The 21,264-nt window shown below is 59.2% G+C and overlaps 3 protein-coding genes across 3 annotated transcripts; all 3 read left to right on the top strand.

Moving 5' to 3' along the window:
- Nucleotides 1-572: 572 nt before the first annotated feature.
- Nucleotides 573-4,720, top strand: BESB_074980 (uncharacterized protein; the record flags this gene model as incomplete). Its single annotated transcript, XM_029365871.1, has 4 exons — nucleotides 573-773; nucleotides 1,169-3,455; nucleotides 4,169-4,219; nucleotides 4,608-4,720. 4 exons carry the CDS (start codon nucleotides 573-575, stop codon nucleotides 4,718-4,720), a joined length of 2,652 nt encoding a protein of 883 aa, XP_029218355.1.
- Nucleotides 4,721-7,883: 3,163 nt separating this feature from the next.
- BESB_074970 (uncharacterized protein) lies at nucleotides 7,884-14,248 on the top strand (the record flags this gene model as incomplete). Its single annotated transcript, XM_029365870.1, has 7 exons — nucleotides 7,884-10,103; nucleotides 10,323-10,485; nucleotides 11,052-11,269; nucleotides 11,814-12,201; nucleotides 12,960-13,219; nucleotides 13,502-13,653; nucleotides 14,077-14,248. 7 exons carry the CDS (start codon nucleotides 7,884-7,886, stop codon nucleotides 14,246-14,248), a joined length of 3,573 nt encoding a protein of 1,190 aa, XP_029218354.1.
- A 3,707-nt stretch (nucleotides 14,249-17,955) lies between these two features.
- BESB_074960 (putative peptide methionine sulfoxide reductase msrB) lies at nucleotides 17,956-19,769 on the top strand (the record flags this gene model as incomplete). Its single annotated transcript, XM_029365869.1, has 4 exons — nucleotides 17,956-18,203; nucleotides 18,337-18,554; nucleotides 18,905-18,955; nucleotides 19,642-19,769. 4 exons carry the CDS (start codon nucleotides 17,956-17,958, stop codon nucleotides 19,767-19,769), a joined length of 645 nt encoding a protein of 214 aa, XP_029218353.1.
- Between the last annotated feature and the right edge of the window lie 1,495 nt (nucleotides 19,770-21,264).

Below are 21,264 nucleotides of genomic sequence, written 5' to 3'. Positions count from 1 at the left end.
CTCCCTCCCCTGTGTGTTTGATCTTCTCTTCTTCCAATTTATAGTTTTCGAAAAACACCCCCTCGCGTTAAGGCGTTTTCGGTGTCTTCGCGTCTGGAGGCGGCTGGCTGCGGCCCTACCGATTGAGTTTCAGCGCGCACGCAGTGGAGAGGTGCACCGAAACGTGCTTCCCGCGGCCGCACGTCTTCCTCGTTTTTCTTCCGCCTACGCGCCTGCCTCAAGGTAGCATCCCGGCCGCGCTCCTCACTCTCGCCCTTCTCGTTCTCGCGCTCCTTCTTCTGCATCGTCTCCGTAATTTTGTCGTGCCCCTTTGTGGCATGCGCACATTCCTGTCCTCCCCGCTTCCCACTAGTCTCCGCGCCGCTCCCAATGCCATCCTTTTTTTCCCCGTTGTTCTCTCTTGCGCCGCCGTTTTCTCCCTCGCATGCGCCTTCGCGTCTTTCTCAACGACCACCGTTCTCTGTCGCCTCCCCAGCTCGGCGCCGCGAGGCCCTCGAGGCGCGCCCGCCTTCCGCGCTTGGTTCCATTGCAGCTCGTCTGCAGGGGCGCCCGCCTCCGCAACTGGGTTCAGAATGTTTCACCGCAGGCCCAACGCTGGCGCAGGCGGCGCGGCGGCCCTCGACGAGCGCATGCTTGACGCCGCTGAGCAGCGCGCGCAGTGCGTTCGATTCTGCGCGACGATGTTTCTCGTTCTCTCCACGCTCTTCATCATTCGCGTGCAGCAAGAAAGATATGAGCAGAGCGCGAAACACCACTACCGAGTTGCGTACAAGGTGAGCGACGGGTGCGCAGAGGGCGGAGACGACACAGGTCGAGTCAGGGGCGGAGGTGCGCAGCCGAGGAGGCAGACGCGGCGAGAAAACTCACTCGAGAGAAGGGCGCTGGAGAAGAAGAGCTAGAGTGCAAGATACGCAAGTGCGCGTTCTCCGGAGACGCACCAAACAGAACCAGCACAGGGATGAATCTGCGAGCGCGGGCAGTGATTCGCCATTCTGCTTGTCGCAGGGTGTGCCCCCGTTGTGGGCCTGCGACCCATGCGCCGCTCCCTTTGCTTTCTTCTCTCGCCGGCCGCCGCTGTCGTTCTGGAGGTTTTAGCGTGAGATGTTTCTGTCCTCGCGTTGAAGCGCGTCGTGATGCGGTGCTGCATGTGTTGTCTTTTGTTTCGCAGTTTCCGTGGGAGCAGGGAAGTTTTCTGAAAGAGGAGCATTCGCAGCTGCAGCTGGTGTACCTGCATCCCGCGTTCCAGATTCTCCCCTCGTTTGTCGAGTCGCTGGACGATGTGTCGCTTCTGACGCAGCCGCTAGGGAGACGAGGAGGGGGAAAGGCTGCTGCGTCACCGGGGCGACGCTTTTCTCTAAAAAGCGCGGCACGCGCGAATGCGACAACCGCCGCGGGGGGCGCCTCGGCAGCTGCCGACTTCTCCGGGGACGACATCGACTCCCAGTGGCTCACCCGGCACGACCTCGCCACCAACTGGCTCCTGTCGTTCTTCAAGTCGGTTCCGGAGGATGACGAGCGAGGGCCGGCGGAGGCTCCCGGCGGGGGCCACGCCGCCGCTGCAGATTCGACCGCCTCTCCCCCGTCGGGGGGCGCGTCTGGGCTCCAGGCCCGGGGCGGACCCGCGTCGGCGGGGGGACCCGACGGCACTGGCGGGGACTCCGACGTTTGGGAGACGCTGAACGCGGATCCGAGCGCCGGCGGCTCGATTGTCGGCATGGTGATGGACTCGCGTCTGTTTAGGCGCGTACGTCTTCCCGGGTGCAGCAGCACGAGCGCGGCGATGTTCGCGGATCACTGCTTCATCGCGCTGGTGCGCTTTCCTCTGCGGTTTTGCTTTGATCCCGCAGTGGGTCTCTCGCCGTCCTCTGCGCAGAGCCCCGGCGACGCCTCCTGGACGGCGCCCGGGGCGACGACGGAGACAGGAGACGCGGATGCGCGCCCGCGAGGAGACCCCAACCTCGCGCTGCCCTTTTTTGACATTTCATGGACCTGCGGAGCTCCGCCGGCGGTGGTTGCGGGCGGCGCAGTCGGCGTCGACGCGTCGGCGGGGGAGGATGAAGAGGCGGAAGGAAGCCCTGCAGCTGCCTCGTCTTCTCCCCACCCTCACCAACAGTACTGCGTACACGTCGTCAGCGGACTCAGCATGGGTAGCATTCAGAAATACGTCCGCCGCGTGTCTGAGAGCGTTCTGGCTCGCTCCCCAGGCAGTGCCGGGCGCGGGGACGACCCGACCGCCTCCGGCGTCGGCGTCTCCGCGTCTACCCGGGCACACGAAAGAACTGGCGACGACGACGGCGACACGACCCGCGACGCCCACGGCCCCGGGCGGGCGAAAGGCCGCAAAGATAAGAAGGAGCGCGAGGCCGCAGAGGGGGGCGGCGACGAAGCGCATGCGCGGGCGCTGCGGGACGTGGGGACTGTCGCCTATTTCTGTGGAAGTCCCATGTACCAGCTCCTCGCGCTAGACACCGCCAACAGCCGGCTGTTCTTTGCTCAACCCATCCCGCTGCGCAGGCGCTCGGCGGGCGCAGCTGGGGGCGGCGGCGCCGTGCGGAGACGCCTCGCCCCCGACGCCGAGAGGTACAGGGCGGCGGGAAGTCGCGAGCGCGAGGCAGACCCCGAAGAGGCTGCCACGGAGGAGGCCAGCAGGGCCGCGCCTTCCTCGCCCTCTGAGCGGCGCGAAGGCCGCGATGACCGGGGTCCGGCGGTGGGAGAGAACGGCGGCAGCTCGCCCAGCTTATTCTTCTCCCCTCCGCGCGGAGGAGCCAGGACTCCTGTTGGTGAGGAGGGGACACACCCAGAGGCGAGGCTGGTTTTTGCCCAAGATGCGCTGCCGACTCGCGGCCGCGCGGCGGCCCGCTGGCCTGCAGAGGGAGGCGAGAGGGCCGCCTCAGAAAGCGAAGAGGGGGAGGCATCGTCGCCGCGCTCGCCGTCGCTGCCGCCGTCTCCGTCCCCTCGCCATCTAGGGGAGGCGGACGGGGGGCGCGCTGCGAGTCCTGTTTCGTCCGCGCCTCACGACCGCCGAGCGGAGACTCCCCACACGGCGGTCGGGGGGTCTCTCGAGAGACGTGAGCATGCGCACGCGCCGTCGATTCGCGGAGGCGCGGCGCCGTTCGCGTCGTCGCATGCATTTGCGACGTCGTATTCGCCAGGCGCGCGGGACGCTTCCTTGTGCATTGCCTCGGTGTCTCTCGAAGACAACGTCCGCGACGTCACCGAGTGTCGTGAGGTGAGGAATGAAGTCTCGCTGAATCTGGATAGCGGCGCGAGCGCGCGAGAAGACACGATCGCGCACGAAGCGTGGCGCGGTGTGTGGCTGCACTACGACGTGCGAAACAGCTCCCTCGTCCTCTTCTCGTTCGACCGACAACGCGAACAAGATCTCGTTCTCACCTCCATGAACGCGGACACGATGCAACTCAAGTTCAGCCTCCGCCTTAGGGACTTCCGATCGGGTGAGGAGGAAATCTCAGGCGACGCCGAGGCAGAGACTGCTTCCGCCGGGCTAGTAGCATATTGAACTCCCTCACGTTTAGCTATCTTAAGCAGTCCAGCCAAAGGGGGTGGAGAGTGTGTACTGCATTCAGTCATAGTGGACTTCGTTGTCTGTATTTCACAATTTGAGTCATCTTCAAAATTCCAGGAGCTATAGTGTCTGCTAGGAGAAGCGCAACTCGCGGAAGCCATGAGGGGCAGCGAAGGGACTCTTTGCTTTGATCAGAAGAAGAAGCGCTCAGCGCGTCCAGAGAGATGTGAACGGATCATTGTGCTCCTTCGCTCTCGCTCCTCTTCTTCGCGTTGACTCCTTTGTTTCTTCGGTGTCAGTGATAGGCTGCCGGTCAGTGCCGCTCCCGTCGTGTCTTTATCGCCTTCGCAGAGACTCGGCTGCCAGCGAGGAACGCGAGCGGAAGAGCCATAGGAGTCGCACAGAGACAGACTCCCGCTTGCAGTCTGCAGCCGCGCTCAGCGCCGTTTTGCGTGACTTACACGGACGTGTTTTTTCGGTTTCTGAGCAAGCGTGCTTGCATAGTTCGTGTATTTTGTCGGTGTTGTTGCTTACGATTCGCTTCTCGCGAATTGGTGAATTTGCAGGGGCTGGGTTCGTTGTGTTGCGTCTGTCCCTCATGGCCTCTGGCGACTCTGCCATGTGTGTCTCGTGTTCCTGCAGGGTGGTTCCTTTCGTCTGAGGATTCCTCGAGCGGGAAGATCCTTCTCATCGGTAAGGTCTTCTTCACCGCGACGCTTCACAGTGACTCTGAGATGTCTGCCGCTGGTAGCTGCATCCTCTTCCGCGCAGAACGGGCTCTGAAACGGCAGACATCTGCGATGCGACGAACGCGGTTGGCCGCTGAGACGCACACCTCGAGACACCGACTCATTGCGCATGCAGGTGTTTCGCGGGAGCTTGCCTCTCCCTTCTGCGTTCTCGGTCTCATGTGCCCTTTCCTTCACAAGCGAACTTCTACACAGATACTTCATGGAGCTGGGGCCTTTCGTTGGTCTGGAGATATTCCCACCTTGAGGCGGGAGCGGTTTTTGCGGGTGTGTCGCACAAGATGAAAAAGACACATCGCATGCTCTCCAGTTTTTGGATCGATTTTCTTCAGGCGATAGGCCGCCGTATCTCGACTCGCTGCAGTCAATCGATGTGGAGAGTGGCTACCGCGAGCATGCAGATCTTCACCACCCGACGACGCTATATGCAGGGGGGCCGCGGTAGGCAGGAATTTCGCGAATTTGCCGTTTTGGCGGTTCCCTCTTCCCTCAACCAGAAGGCCGCGACGCGTCCATCTGTTCAAGTCTCTCGCGGTGCTGCCTTCGGGTAGCGTCGACTGCGCGCGCAGGCGTGCCGGCGCGCGTGGCTCATCGATTTTGGTTGATTTCTGCGTGTCTGGCGCTCTCGTTTTCCGCGACCGTGGTGCGAGCTGCTGTGTTCTGCGATCTCGAGGTTTTTAAAGGAGTGATAGTAACCGCTTTCGCCGCCATGAAACGCGGGAGGGCGAAAGGGCGGTCGCTTTGACAGCTGACAGAGATCTGGATGTTTTGCGCTCTGCGCTAGCTCAGCACACTTTTTAATTTTTCCCGTTAAGCCTGCACTTCTCGGCTCACGGGAGCCTTCGGTTCCGCCGGAGGCCTCTCGTTTTACTCCGGAACTCTGTGGTCCGGGCAGTTAATAAAGTGAAAATGTGACTGTGGCTGTGAGAGACAGAGAAGCTGGTTGCTTATACGTAGCGTAGGAGAGCACCGCATCAGTGAAGACTGCCACCATGCAGCTGCCGTATTTTTCCGCAGAAAGCGAAACCTATGAACAGGAGCCTAAATAGGCTACGTGCGCCCCTCTTGCCACATTCTCAGGAAGCTGAATTATCCAAGGGTTTGCGCTCTATTTTCTGGTGTTCATCTCGGCACGGAGCAGAAAAGCAAAACACGCTAATCAATGAAACAAGAGTGTGGAAAAGGAGGTGGGGTTTGTTGACGACTACAGTTTTTTTTTTTTTCGCACGTTTCACGGTCAGGACTGCCCCCATGCGTACTACCATTATTCCATGAGCAGAGCGGCCGGGCTGATGCATTTCAAGCGAAGTTTTGAGGACGAAGGGGCATTGCTCTCTCAGTACTAGCTGAGTGCTTGTACGGTTACCACATCAATGCTTCACCGATGAGGGCGGGTATTAGCATACCAGCGGAATTGACAGTAGTCCATTCACACGCGCTCAATAGCCTCGCGTAGAGGTGGACAAATTGAACGCTGTCTCAGGAAAGCCAGTCGACGAATTCAAAGGAGTTGATGCGTAGAATTGTGGTGCAGCTAACTTTCTGTTCGGTGAAGTATCGCAAACCCATGCCCGTCTGCCGCGACAGAGGTTCCTTTCTTGCACGTGGAACCAACCAGGATGCCATCATCATAGCTGGCGTCTGTGCGTCTCTCGTAGAATCGATGAACTCATTGCTTATTCCGCGAGAGCGTGTCTTCGTGTCTTCCTCCACGGGATGGCAAAGCGCGTGGCTCCGCTTTGGGAGCCTCTGCCATTTGTGAAGACGATACCCCCTCACGGCAAACAGACGCATCCAGTGTAGACTTGCCTCTTACTCCTCAGAGGGAGCGTGGGGTAGGGCCGGCATTCATGCAGAATGGCGAGCGAATCCACGCGAACCGGACAAAAGTTCGAGAATTGCAGATCGGGCAAGCGCGCTCTGCGGTCGAAATGCGAGCACGCTGCGGGTGTGCTCGAACTTCTGTTCCGCCAGCAACGATGAACGTTCTTTTCAGTCACTGACACGGCTGCCACGCGTGTACCGGAGTTGCTTCGTCGCTCCAGAGGATGATTCCCCCTGCGCTGACTCTGTCCTTAAAATCCGTGTGCGAGCTCGTGGCAGCGCCGCACAGCGGCCGTCTCTGCCGTAGACGCGCGCCCAGCATTGCGCGCGTTGAGATCTGCTCCAGCCGCGTTCTGCTCGAGCCATCGCCATCACTGGAAATGGAAAACGGCGGCCGCGGGAGGTTTGACGACCCGGCCGTTTCGCTTGCTGAAAAAAGGGCCGTCGCGCTTTGTTTTCCTGCGAGTCGACTTGCCCATGCCCGGACAGCGCATGTCCTGCGAAGCTGAAACGCGCCGACCAGCGTTTTTTCGCATGTTACCGACCAGCTGCCGCCGATGATTTCGCGAAGATGCAGGAGCACTAGTTCCTCTTTCCACGTCCACGTTCAGCATAAGGGTTTCGCCCCCCGTTTCGTCCGCTCCGGAGTGGCGCTGCCGCAGGCCGTCGGCGCTCAAAGCCTCCTTCGCCGCAGCCGTCTCCGGTCTGCTGTGTCTCCTTTTCGAAACTTTCTGTACGCCTCCATCTCTCTTCTCCCCCCCTCCTGAGTTGACCGTGCGTTTTCCACTGTGTTGCGAGGCCAGGCTGACCGCTGATGCTTTTCGTCGCTTCGCCTCCCGCTTCGCGAGAGGCTTTGAGGAAACTCAGACACGCCGAGGTTGCGCGGTGGCAGCCGCGCGCCGATGCGGAAGAATAGCAAGAAAAGGCTTCTTCTCGCAACCTGCGCCACGGCGCAGCCCTGAGGGCTGCCGGAGGACGGAGTCCCGCGCAGGAAACTCTCCCCAGGGAGTTGTTTGTTGAATGGATTGTGTGACGAGCAGCTGCTGCAGCTGCGCCGGGGGGCTCTCACGGGCTGAGGACAGGCTGCTCCGTGCTTTCCATCTCTTAAATGTCTCACCTTCTTGCATAGTCAGAGAACTGAGCTCCTGCCTTCAACTGCTTCCATGTCGCGTTGAACAACGCCGCCTTCGAAGCTCTCTCCGAGGCTGTGCGGGAAAACCTGGTTGCCTTTCATTCGCGCTGCTGCATCAAGTGCCCGCCCTTCCACTCTTTAAGCAGCACCACTGGAGCTAGACGGGGGAGAGGGGGGGTTTGACGCTGCAGGACTGTGTCTGGGTTGGTTCGTCGCCTTTTTTCTGCGCGACGTCGACTCTGGTGATGAACTTCGCTCCACGCGGCGACGTTTTTTCGTGTCTTCATGAGGCCTCTGGGGGTATCCATGGTTTCTTCCATTTGCCACATGTGCGCTGGAGCGTGCATCCCCTTCATGCTGGCCTGTTTTGCCGTGCAGAAGAGGACGGCGATTTCCGCCTGCGTTGTGGTTTCTTCGGCGTCGTTTCTCCGCTGCTCTGGGCACAGACGCCCACCGCGACGCGCCGGCTGGCTTCCCTCTCTCCCCTTGTTCCGCACCGCGCGTTTTTCTCGTCCCCGCTAGGCTCGGGCGCCGCCGCCTTCGCGTGGGGAGGACGCCCTGAGTTGGAGCGGCGTGCGGCGCGTTGGGCGGGTCGGAAACCCTCCTCGGCGTGCTCCCCCGTGACAGTTCGTTTGTGATTTAGCTGCTAACGATGACCCACTCCGCATGCGCTCGGTGTCGGCAATTTTTTCCCTCCTGCTTGGGCTGTGCGGCGCGTCATGTCGCCGTCTCCTCCGCGCTTCTCTTGGCGCTGTGCGTATCCGGGTGTCTGCTGTGGTGTGTCGACTTCCCGCCTTCGTGGCGCTCCTTCTCGTTTCAGCCGACTCCGCCTCGGGCGGAGTCGGCTGCCTCCACCTCCACAGGCGAGACGGTCGGCGCGGCTCACGGTGGCAGCCGCGGTTGCCGCTCCGCCCTCTGTCTCTCAGGGGCGCGGCCTGGAAGAGAGAGTGAGGGTCGGTGGATGCTTCGAGACGACGCGTTGCCTGCGCAGTACACGGAGCTCGCTCCCTACGGCGCAGGCCTCTCCCTCGGCTCTCTGTCTCACCGGCTCGCCACCACCATCCGCCGGCCGGCGGCCTCGCTCCGCGAGCGGCTTCTAGGGCCTCTCTACGGAGGCGGCCGATTCCTCACGCTGCTCTCCGAAGACCTCGCCTCGGCGCCCGCCGCGCTAGGCCGCCCCGGGAGAGACGTGTCGCCCGTTGAACGCCTTGAGGAAATCATGTTGGTCTTGAAGCAAACCGCGAAAACTGCGAAAGAAGCCGAGGCCTTCGCCTCCCCTCTGCCGTCCGGCTCGCCAGTCTCCCCTGCATCGCCTGCCGCGCCGCCGCGGCCACCGCCCCCTGCAAGGCCTCCTCCGCCTGTTTTCGCCCTGCCGGCGATCCCGCCTGGGCCTGCGTCAGTAGCCACGCCCTTGGAGGCGGCGGCACTGCATGCGGAGCCTCTGCCGGGGGTCGACTTCCCAGCCTCGCGCGCGTTCATGCTCTTCGTGCCGCAGACGTATGACTTGGGCGGCGAGGCGCGCGAGCAGGTTGAGCAGGCATTCGGGTTCGTGGAGTCCTGGCGTTACGTGTTTGGCGTGCCGGAGGACCCTGCCCGCGAGCCGCTCGTCGCGACCAGCAAGCTGCCTGGCTTCACCGCGCTCGCCGAGACGCACTTTGTTCACAGCGGCATCGCAGTCGCGGGAAGGCGCCACCAGGTCTGGCAGCCTTCGCTGCTTCGCTTCCGGCAGCGACTGGCCGAGACGCGGCGCAGGCGGGCGCGCGAAGCCACGCCCCGAGGCGAGCCTGCCCCGGAGGGAGACGCGCCGCGCCCACGCAGGCTGCGACAGATGAAAAACCCTCTGGAGAGACTGCACACGAAAGAGCATCGCGTCGTGGAGAGTCCAGTGGTGAACGATCTGCTGTTTGTGACCGAGAGCACGACGACGGCCGCCAACGTCCCATGGATCTGCGACGAACTCGCCTCCTTCGGCTCACTCGAAAACTTTCGTCGAGACCTCATCGCGCGCCTCCAGCTCGCGCTCGCGAGGAGGCCACGCGCGAGCCAGCGCGAGGTCCGCGAAAGAACGAAGCGGCGGCCTTTATTCTTCGAGAGCGACGACGACTCTCAGAGCAGGGAGACAGCCTGGGCGAAAGTCGAGCACGCCTGGGAAGACGAGGACCCGCAGACCCGCCAGGGGTCTGCGGACGGACCGCGTGCTCGGGGCCCCGCCACGCCCGAAGCCCGCGGAGACGCGAGGAGACAAGGGCGCGGCTCGCCGAGCGACGCGAGACCCCCAAACACTGCGCCTTTTTCGGCGCCTCCTTTGGGTCCGCGTGAGGCGGGGTCGGTCAGCCGTTGCATAGTGGTGCGGCTGACAATCGAGGCGACTCAGCGGAGTGAGTTGTGGGCGATTCACCCCGCCATGCACTCGGTGAGTGCGCTCACGCACCCGCTGCTCGAGTGGATTCTGCTTCAGTACGACCTCGCGATGCGCAGCGACAACGATACCTTCCTCACGCCTGCGCTGCTGCGGCGCGAAAACACGCCGTGGCTTGCGTACGTCGCGACGCCGCCCGCGGGGACCGACGCTGGAGGGGTGGAGCAGTTTGAGAGCGGAAGCGAAGACGCGAACGCGGCGCGTGGAGCCGATGTGGGGGGACTGCGAACGCGGCGAGTCGACCCGACGAACGAGGCGGCATCGGTGGCGACGGGCGAAGTCAAGTTCGCGTTTTTCACCGGCGAAGGCGGCTACACGGTGTCGCAGAATCGCCGGATGCTGCCCAGATACGCCGCGATTCTGGGGCTCCGGTACCAGGGCCTCACAAACGTCGGGAGCACCTGGTACGCGAGGCCTGCTGACATGGTTCAGGCTGCGCGTCTTACAGTCAAGGTGAGGAAAAGAAAGGCGAAGCGCCTCGGCGGGGGGAGGGGGAGGGGGGGGGGGGGGAGGCGCAAATGCAGCTAGCGGCGGACACAGAGACAGACGCTGAGACAGAGTTTGAGGCACGACGTCTCCACAGAAGCGAGCGCAGAAGGGGAGGAAACACATGTGCGAAATGCAGCACCGCATGAGGAGCGAACCTGTGGCGAGGGTCTCTGGCTTCTGCAGATTGGAGAGTTCCTTCTCAAAGTAGATCCGGTCTTTCGTCGCTCGGTAGGTATTTGGCCGGACTGGTATCGAGGCGTCCTGCTGCTCTACTCTGCGGCTCTGGCGCTGAATCACCTCATCGACCGCGAAGCTCTTTTCATTCGCGGCGACCTCCTCGACACTCGTAAGCACATGCAAACCCACATTCACATTACGCACATTTTCATGTAGACCGTTACACGCATATATCTGTTGTCGCGTACGCACGTACCCCAGGAGCTGGGATGTATATATGGTGGCTGCTTCGCAGCGCACTCGCAGTATCCATATATATATATATATAAACGTGTGCAGCTTCCTGGATTGTCTTTTACCCACGCTGTGACGGGTGAGACGACTCCGGGGAGACAGAGTCACACGTGCAAAGACTCGAGGCCATTCGCGTCAGCGCATGCCGATGTGCACGCATGCTATATTCAATATATATATATATATATATATGTATATGTATATGTATATGTATATGTATATGTATATGTATATGTATATATATGTAGTTAGATGGCCGTTGCGCGCGTTTGCGTGCGCGTGCGTTCACGACTTCTCTAGCTCCTTTTCGCATTCCTCCAAGGGACTTGTGAAGACTCTTGCCTTTGCTCTTTCTCCTTTTCGCATTCCTTCAAGGGACTTGTGAAGACTCTTGCCTTTGCTCTCTTTGATGGTGCGAGCTGCTCTCGGTTTTTGGTTCAGTCTCGACCGCGGACGTCGACTGGCGCACCGCGCCCGCGCTGCACATCCACTGTTGGCACACGTCGGATTTTTTTAGCAAGTTCGCGTTCTCCGCCGGAAAGTACCCCCTCAGCATGTTCGACGCCCTCGAGTTCGACTACTTCGATGTGCGCTGGTTTGCCTTCGCGAACGCGTCCAACGGCCGCCTGCGCAGAGACCTGCAGGCGCGGAGCTTGCAGGTACGCGAAGGCACGCCGCATTCGACCCCGCAGGCTCCCTCCTCGCGCCGTCCCCGGCAGGCGAGGCGCTCAGGGCCAGGGGACGGGCGACAGAGAGAGACAGCGGCCGCAAGAGACGCGGCAGGGCTCTGAGAACGCCGCGTCGAGCCAAGGGAAGAAAGTCGCAAAGGGAGACGCCCAGCACCTGAAGAGCTAGAAACGGGGGAACAGGGACACGCGCGGCAGCGAGAGGGGAGGGCGGCTTACAGAGAGGCACACGAAGGGTAGGTCGGTCGCTAGCATCCTACCCAGGCCGATGGCTTCTGCCCCTGTGCGGGTGCGAACGGAGCGCGGTCTACGCTCTCTGGGCTTCGTCCTTGTTTTTGAGATCGCAGAGGCTCGCGCCTTGAGCTGCAGGGATCGTGGCGCTCTCTGTCGCGCATCTGGCGGCGAGCCTCGCAGTCGCCGTCTGCGCTGCGTTTTTCACTTTGGCCGCGTCGACTGGAGCCGCGCGCGGCCATTCACTGCATGGTCGCCTTCGTTGCTTCGGTTTCTCCTCTCGTAGGCCCTGAAGGAGTTTGGCGCGTGGGAAGCGACTCCGGCGCCGTCCGCAGAGGAGAGCGCGGCGGGCGAGGACGAGGGCGAGCTGTCGCATCCGTCTGTCGCTTCGCGTGGGTCGCTGCATGCGTCGTTCTCGCCGTCGCCAGCGGCAGTCGTCGCTGCGCCGCTCTCCCCCGTGTTGGCTTCGTTTCTTGCGTATCCGCTGCAATCGTGCCCTTTCGAGACGCCGTTTCCGGTGATAGAGGTCGGCGAAGAGACGGGCGAGCGGTGCTGCCCTACGCGGTGTGTCTCCCCGCCGGAAGCCGCAGCGCGGGACGACGAAGGCGACGAAGACGACGACTGCTGCCGCCGCGAGGAGGCACAAGTTCGGTGCGCTGCACCGCCGTGCGCCCGTAAGCAGACTTTGCGAAAGGACAAGGGTTCGCTGCGCGCAGCGGCGAACGCTGTCGGCTTTAGCGTCTCATGGACGAGCCACCGCGTGCGGAGCTTCAGACACTTCCGTGGGCGCGGGGATCCGTGCGGACCTGTATCTCCTCCTTTAGCGGCGGCAACGCATGTATGCCTCGCGACGCATGGTGGCATTGCCGTCGGCCGCTGCACCCATTTCCGCTTGTCAGTGCCTGGAGTACGAAAAAATATATACAAATATAGAAGTATAGATAGTTACATGTAGATAGATATGGACAGATATACGGGTATGTGTATGTGCGTGGATATGCGTGATCTCACGTGGAATGACGGGATAACAGCGTGTTTTCGGGTGTGCAGTCAAGTCTGCCTGTTTCGAGAGGTTCTGCCCCTGGACAGCTTGAGGCTCATTAAAAACACCCTTCCCTCGTGTGTGTGTTGGTTTTTTGCGCCTCGGTCTGTGTGTCTCCTACTCCCAGCAAGGCCCTTTTGTGCTCTGACGTTGCGTCCTGTTTCTGGGATCATGCAGCGGATTCGTGCACGCCGACTGCGTATAGTTGCTTTCGCACTTTCACTAGGTGCGCGTATCTGTCTCATCCTTTTCCTTCGCTTTCGCACTCGACTTTGGCATGCGTTTGCTGCTCGCCTCTGGCTACCTGCTCTAGCGGAGCGTCGCGTCCTCGCTCCCCGCGCACAAGATCCCTTCTTCTGCATGCGCTTTCTTCCGTTTGGTCGTCGTCAGATCCCACGGAGCTCCTGATGCTCGGCGAGCGCCTTTTGGCGCCTGCTGGAGGTCCGGACAGGCCTCTGCCGATGGAGCCTGGGGCGTCCCCTCACGAGGGTGTCGCGGAGGCGAGGGGGGACACCGCGGGGGACTCGCAAGGGCCTTCGGAAGGCGCTGGCGAGCATAGGGGAGAGCCTCGCGAACCTGCGGCGGCGACCTGTTCCACGTTTTTTCCTTTCCCGTTCGACGGCGGAAGGCAGTGCTGCGCGACGCTCAAGGTGAGACTCCGAGTCTGCGTTGCTGAGCGCGTAGCGCGCCAGAGTCGTGTCCCCATTCCCTGACTCGTCCACTCTTCAGAATTCGCGTGCTGCCTACGGCGGTCGTTCATTCGTGAGCCTGCGAAGACGTCTCACTTTAGCCAGGCTGTGTAGACGTTTATCTCTCGCGGCCTTCCTTGTGGGGTACGGACCTGCCGTGCGTGCGGAGGTGTGGCGGGATTGTGTGCCTGTGGTTCCCAGCTGCGATAGGCGCCTTACAATATTTCTCTTTTCTCTCTTTAGGACTGCGCCGGTCTGCCTCTACGGGAGAATTCGGCATGCTGCTGGCGTGGCAACTTCACCCCGTGCTCAACGGAGAACGGCGTCCCCTGCGCGCCGCACTTCCTCGTTCAGCCGCTCTACGCCAGCGTCGCGTCTCCCGGGGGTGGATCTAGGTACGCCCTTCAGCTTCACGACTAAAGAAGGCAGGCTGTGACGCATTGTCTCTTCCGCTTTCGTGCGTAACGCAAGCATTTGAGTTGAGCTTGAGTCGAATTATTCGCCTCCTAGTCTGCAGTCGTGGTGTTCTTTTCAGTTGTGCCTTCTGTAAACGTGCGACGCAGTCTTCTGTGCGCTGTAGTCTCTGGCGCGGTCGCCCTCGTGAGCGTGCCGCTGGCAGGTGTTCAGGTAGGGGCGAGTGCGATGCGTCCTCCGTTGTCCCGCATCAGCTTCGCAGCGCATGCAGCGCCAGTCGACGTTTTTCGAGGGCGCTCGCCTGGGTTGCAACACCAATGTGAAGGGCGTGGTATATGTGTAGATCGTTTCCTAACGTTCATTGAGGTAAAGTGCTTTCAGGTTTGAGTGTGGTGTGCCTTCAGAAGCGCCACTAGTGCGTCCATGCCCGACTCGCTCGACGCTTTCTCGCCTTTCTTCGAGTCGTCTTCGCTTTCACTCGCAGGCGGCGCGTTCTACGCCGCGCACGAAACAGGATCGAGTGTCGACGCCCTGCGTGGATTTCGGCAGCTGCTGCGTGCTGAGGCGTTTGTGTAGAAGGCCAGGGAAAGCGAGTAGTTGAGAGGTGACCCGGAGGAGAGGGCGATGCGCGTCTGCGGCAGAATGTGCAGGATGTCCGGGAGGCATGCGATATGGAAATGCGTGTTCGCACGATTTCGAAGTGTCTGTTCTCTTGTTTTTGAACGGTGTGGGGTGCGTCACATCATCGCTCCACCGGTTATTCTGTCTCTTATTTCCTGGCAGTGACCATGCTGTGCGTGTGGGGTCATGAGAAGAGATTTATTCGTTCTTGTTCGACTCTGCCTGGACACACCTATACAGTTGAGTCCTCATGCATTCATTGAACATGAACATCTATCTATCTATATATATATATATATAGATATATATGTATATATATGCATAGACGTATGTGTGTATATACGCTGGCGCCAGTGTATACATGCTCATGTTTTTGCGGCCGAGCGCGAGGTAGTTTCGTGCGCCAGCGGGTCTATCGCATGCGTGCTCCATCTGCATGCCCCGTGTGAGTTCTGCGTTCTCTGGCGGCTCGCCTCCGCCGCGAAGCTGGCGGCTGCAGGGAGGGGCGTTGCACCTTGTTGCTCTCGATTGCAATTGTTGCCATCGAGTTGCTTTTCTGCCAGTGGGTTCTTGACGGCGGTGCGGCGTCAAGATTCACTTACTCTGCGGGGTGCGTCTCATGCGGAGGACTCGAACCCGCACCGATCTCCTGCGAAGACCGCAGAGGACGCGTCTAAATCTGTGCAGGAGAACTCCATGGATGGGGTTACTTGCACACCCAAATATATGTACCTAAGTAGTATTTTGGCGGCATGCAGTGTGGCGTTTCGTTTTCCTTTCATGGCGTCTTGCTCTGCCGATCGCCTGCCGTCAGGGGTGCGGCGTCAGGGGGTTTTCTAGCATGCCGCAGCCCTTTGCCGCCAGAGGGCCACTGGAATGAAACAGGTGCTTGGCTACAGAGCAAAGGCGCTTGTCTGTGTGATTTCATGTTCCATATCGAGACTTGCGTGTCCTCCTCTTGTCGGCGATCGCGCGCCGCTCGAGCGGGCATCGGAGAAAGGTACCCCTTTCGCTACACAGCCTGATGGCTCGCGTGGAGGGCAGTGTGCGTCTGCAAGTGTCTATGTCTGTATTATTATATACATCCATATATGTGTATACACGCCTGTAGATGTGTATTCAGGCGTTGGCGCTGGCATCCCTACACACGAATGAGTGAGTGTCTGAGCCCGACAGGTCTGCAAACGTCGGTGGCTTGATGTCCCCTGTTTGTATTTATATAGTGTGAAAAAGCGGTTTGTAATTGGCCAGTGGCTGAGCAGCTTTTTCGAACCGCCAGGCTAGGAATACGTAGTGCAGCTGACGCGAAGGTCCGGCGCATCGAACAACGGGCACCACAGAACGCGGAGGGTTTGCCCTGTCGCCAGTGCCTTATTTAACCAGGTGAACAACGCGAACGCTCCGACGTTGCTCACTCTCCGTCGCCGAAAAGAGAGTGTTTAGCTTTCCTGCCCCCCGTAACCCCCCCCCCCCCCCCCCCCCCCCCCCACCCGTCGCGCCTCCCCCCCGTGACACTGTGAGTGGCCTCGATCTCGGATCGATACCACGCTCAGCTGTCCGTATACCTGATGAAGTAATTCCTGTTTGGTCTCTCGGCAACAGTGCGCCTACGTGCCGTCGGTCGGCCCGCGACGCATCTGCGCGCGGCGCTCTCTTTGGTCGTTTCGGCTACTGCTAGACCGACTTTCGCGAGTGCGGGAGAGCTATTTTTGCTGCAGCCGCCGTGCTGAAAAAGAAGGCAGAAGCGACTTCAGCACGGTAGCGTGAGCGGCTTCCCGCGCCTCCACAGCCCACAGTTTCCTGTTTGTGCTTCCCCTAGCACTCACTTTGATAGAGCCGCGCCTCCGCTCCACTCCCCGAACACTGCGGTTCCAGCATACGTGTATTCACGCGCACGCGAGAGAAGTCTGCAGGGGCACGTGCGCCTGTCGATCCTCTGCGGAGACTGTGACGCGTCGGCTACCGGGTACGAACTAACAGGACCAGTACGCACTCTCAGATGCCCGCGTTTGACAAAAAGCATGGAGGCAATATCGATCGGATGTGCCTGTAGACGATCTTCTGGACAGAATCAGAGTGACTAGAGCTGGTCCGGTATCTGTACTGTGTGTTCGTTTTTTTCGTGATTATTGAATGTGCCTTTGAGTCGCCCTTTTCGGAACTCAGCTCGAGAGGCGACGACGCACCGTAAGGATTCGTCTAGAAGAAGCACCGCAGCTTACATGCTTCCAAAACGGATTAGATGTGAGAACCCGCACCGCTCTTTTGCTTCTTGTTGAAGAAAGCTGAGGAGGGGCTTCGGTGTTGAGTTGGATGCCGTAACCTGTCGTCTACGCACACTATTCCGTTAACGGTTGGGAAGGCCAGCGACCTTCATCCCTATGCATACCCTAGGAATCAACGTTACGCCAAGAAGGACACCTGATTACCCTGGTTATCTTTGTTATATTAATGCATGGTACGGAACGTAACAACCCCCCAGGCAAAGCGCTTGGGCTTCTGTTCCAATAACTTGGTAATCACTGTCACCGAATGGCGGAAGCGTACGCCGGCGGTTGGGAGAGGCTCTCCCTCCAGCGAAATTCCGTTTTCGCGATGAAAACATGGTTGCGGCAACGCCCCTTTACCACGACGAGCGCTTGTCCAACTTCAAGCCTTCCGTCTGTACCCGCTCATCATTGCGACGACGGGCCTGCGAGCAGTCACGCGAAGACTGAAGTGACGAGGGAAATGCTTATCAGCTGGCGATCCTGGCGGTGCAGATTCTGAAAATGCCTCGAAGCTGAGAGCTGCCGCACGCTAGCCTACCGAAGGTGGTAATAAACCCCTCCCGCGCGGTCACAAGGCACCGAACGCCAGTGTCTTCTTTGCGAAGGTGATTCGTGAGGCTGCCTCTTTGTTCGTGAGAAACAGAGAGGGAACAGTTATGCCGTTGCCGATGCCACTGTCCGGCTGCTGACAGCGTGAAGGCCTTCTGAAGAACCGAAAAAGCTCCCAGGGCGGCGCGGCAGCGAAGAACTGACGCAATCCAACACTCCACAATGGACTTCAGGCCGTGACACACAAGCTGTTCCACTGCAGCGCGTAGGTATAAACGCTATCCAGCTCTTTAAGTCACAGGGAGATCGCGACACTCGTGAGACTTGACGCCATAAGACACACCCCGCCGCGAAATGCCTGCTTTTGCATCAGCAAGCTCACACGCGCCTTCTTCGCGCTCCGTGACAGTTCCATGGACTAAACATTGTTTGGCTACCTCTTTCGATGGTCATCCTATCGACAGACGTGCTGCTGCGCAAAAGCCGCAAACACACTCGAGATTCCGTAGGTGGCTGGGCACGCGACGCCGCGACGAAGAAGGAAAATGTTATGATACAGCCCCGCTTTCCACCACTTTGCCTCGCATGTTCACGGATGAACCTAAGGCGAAGCGCCAGAGCTAGCGTTCTTGGGAAGATTCATCACTCAGCTCTCTCGCGTTCGGTGTCTTTCTTCCGTGGAGAGTCGCTCGCCAGCCGCGAGCGCAGAGGCATGTGAAGAGCGCATTCTGGCGGCGCAGATCGTGTGCTAACACGTTTCGCGTCTCTTTGCTTTTTGTTTTTGATTTCTTCTACCGGTCCTTTTTAAATGCGTGGAATGAATCTGCGCTTACCGAACACGAGATGGCTTTAAGCCTGCCGGCACGCGCTGCACAGACGCTGTGGTTTTTCGTACAGTTGCTGACTTTTCCGGTCTTGCAGTACTCCTCATCCGCTCCACCTGCCGCTGCGCTGGGCTTCTTTTTCTCTGCTCCGATGCCAACCTGCGTTCCTTCCTTCGCGCGAAGACTCAGTTCCTGCCTGCGTTTGTGTGCTCCAGCGCGCAGCGGAGGCAGTGTGAGCCGTCGAGGCAGTTTCAGTCTATCTCACACGTAAGTATTCTAGTTCTTCTTGTTCCGGCGTGCCGCACTTCGATCTTTATTCCACTCCCAACACGCGCAACTGTGTATGCCGGCTTCCCGGCGTCGTTGCTCGGTTTCTTCCTCTGTGCCGCGCTTTCTTCAGGCTGTCGCAGCCTGCGAAGACGTTCCCCTGCTTCGCCGGCAGATCGCGCTCAACGGCGTCGCTCACTACCAGAATGGCTTCTCCTGAGTCCGGCGCTTCGCCGCCTTCTGCGTCCGCGGATGCAGCGCAGGCAGCCCCGCGCGAGGTCGATGTGAAGAGGGACGTCGTGCCTTTTCCAGGGGCGAAGACCGAAGAACAATGGAAGAGCCTCCTCACCCGTGAGACACACAGGCAGAAACATATTTCATTTCAGCCACACACACCCACATACACATAAGCGACCATGCCCACCTCTCCATGCCCCCCACACATTCAACTGTACATGCACGTATGTGTATGTATATATCTATTCATATATATATGTATGTATGTATAGGTCGGGGACCTGCACGCTCATATCCGTGTGCAGATATACACAGGTATTATCTGCACACGGATATGAGCGTGCAGGTCCCCGACCTCGCTATCAGCTGGTCAATCGTTGTCACGTGTTTCGGTTCCCTCTTGTGCGATTCTCCGTTTTTGTTTCAGCCAATGTTTTGCTCCTTGGCGCATTGCTCCTCTGCAGCTGAGCAATTTCGCGTGTTGCGCATGAAAGGAACTGAGGCGCCCCATACAGGTACGCTGACCTCCACGAGTCTGCGGCGGTCACGAAGTCATCCAGGCCTTGGCATTCAGAGTTATGTATCCTATCGATGCGTGCAGAGGCACGTCTGCATCAACCCGTGCGCACTTCGCGACTCCTGCGTGGTCCCATTCTTCCTTGCCTCCAACTGCATCTGCTGACGCGTCTTCAGCGACGCGCGCTCTGCCTGTGCACTGTCAGTCCCCGGTGTTGTTAAATGTCGTCCTCCGTGGCACAGGGTTTCGATTCGAGGCGGTAGTAACTATGCTCTGCTAATGCACTGACATGATGGTCATGAAAAGCACAAGAGAACTTGGATCCGGTAAACAAAGACATCTACGCAGGTCTATAACTGCCGGGTGATCACCCTTAGATCATTGCGCGTTTCGCAGAAACGACATTCACTTGCCCATAACCATGCTGGCTGTGGGGTCGAAATGCCCCGGCACGGCGGCAGGCACACGCCTCGCAGCGAGTTACTTCTACACGCGTGTACATACATATATGTATATATATATATATATATATACACATAGGCATATACATATGTGTACGAGTTCTGGGCAGGTGTATACGGGTGCATTTTATAGCTTCGGGCGTGTCTCATTGGCTGTATTTACAGTAAAATCCGCAGGAAACGGACACCGCGGTCTGTGCGTACGGCATGTTTGTTTCTTCAGGCTACTACAACCGTTTTTTTTCCGAAGACTGGGTTCTTTGCATGCGCCGCGTGCAGCCACCCGCTCTACCCTGCGAAGGCGAAGTTTGGTTCGGGCTGCGGCTGGCCTGCGTTCGATCGTTTCTTTAAGGGTGCGTCTGTCCTCTCGACTGCGCTCCATTTTCTGCTCTCGATTCCGCTTCGTCGCTTGCCAGCTTCTCATCCGCGCCCCCAGGCCTGCTCTTTAGGTGGAGTCCACACCCTCGCTTCGAGTCCTGCGTCCGCGTCTTCTTTTTAGTTCTTCTTTCCACGGTCTCTGCCGCGTCGCGTCGTTGTGTCGTCGAGAGGTTCACCCTGCGACTTGCGTTTGTGTGCTTCGAAGTTCGTCTCTCTGCTGGTAGAGAATTTGCCTCAATCTTTGAGACGGATGTGCGTGACTTCAGGCTCTGTCATATCAAAAAACGATTTCACATTCGGCATGAAGCGCACAGAGATCCTCTGCGCGAACTGCGGCAGCCACCTCGGGCACGTATTTGAAGGAGAGGGGTGAGACAGCGAAATAGATGTAAAAACGCATTCAAAAATGAGGAGCAGGAGGCACTGACGGATTGGACGCGAACTTCGCTCTCTGTGCACAATCCCCCGTGACGCTCCTATCGTTTTCCTTTCGGTGTGCCTTAACGCGACTCGTGCTGCCAAGTCTGGCGCGTCGAGGTTTGAGTTTCCTTCCGCGATAGTGCCTCTTGGGCACGTCCCTCTTTTGGGCACCGAGCGACGGACTGGAGAAAGGCCGCCCTTTCACGGCAACTCCGCAGCGTGTGTTTTTTTTTGTTCAGGTTCACAGAGAGCAACGAGAGGCACTGCGTGAATTCCGTTTCGGTCAAGTACGTCGAGGAGGACAGACCGGTTTCGCCCACGCATATCGTCACCTTTGAGTCAGAACGAGCGAATGCGCTCCCGAGAAATTGAGGAGTCAGGCAAGCGCTAAGTCTCCAAGCTCGAAATGGCGTTTGCAGTTCGTCGTCGCCTCCGTGAGACGGCGCGCCGGATACCAGCAGCTGCTCTGCAGTGTAGTCGAAGTATTCTTTGACATTTCGCGTTTTTCTATAACGAATCAAAATGAGAGGAGCGCGCCAGGAGAGAGTCGAGTGGATGCGTGTACAGCTGCTATGGCGCCTGCTGTCTCGAATTCGCTTTCGCGCCCTTCATCGGGGAGAGAGCGATAATGCGCATTAGAGAGAAGGAAAAAAGGACGCGACGACGCGAATGCAGGGGCTCACGCCCGTCACAATATGAATGCGAGACACAGCGGGACGCAGGAGGCTGTGCAATGCATTTTCTGGCGGTGCGCAGCTAGCGCAGATAATGGATACTGTCTCATTGAGGAGTCTCAAAAGAGGAAAAATAATGCCTTCCCCGCCTCAGGCGAAGGGCTGCCCGTCCTCCACACCACCACACGAATGCCGTCACACATTCGCATGTGTTCACGCGCATAACGTAACTAACATAACTATATATATAGATATGGTGTGTCGAAGTGTACTGATGGAAAGGCGGAGGCAGACGCTTCTTGAGAGTGTTTCGTTTTTTAAGGCGAGCCCGGTTTGTCTTCAGGGGAATGTGAAGCTCACGTCGCGAAAACAGA

Source organism: Besnoitia besnoiti (genome assembly GCF_002563875.1).
Source record: "Besnoitia besnoiti strain Bb-Ger1 chromosome Unknown contig00007, whole genome shotgun sequence".
Taxonomy (NCBI): Eukaryota; Apicomplexa; class Conoidasida; order Eucoccidiorida; family Sarcocystidae; genus Besnoitia; species Besnoitia besnoiti.
The sequence above is the reverse complement of the archived record's forward strand: the minus strand, read 5'-3'. Positions and strand labels throughout refer to the sequence as shown.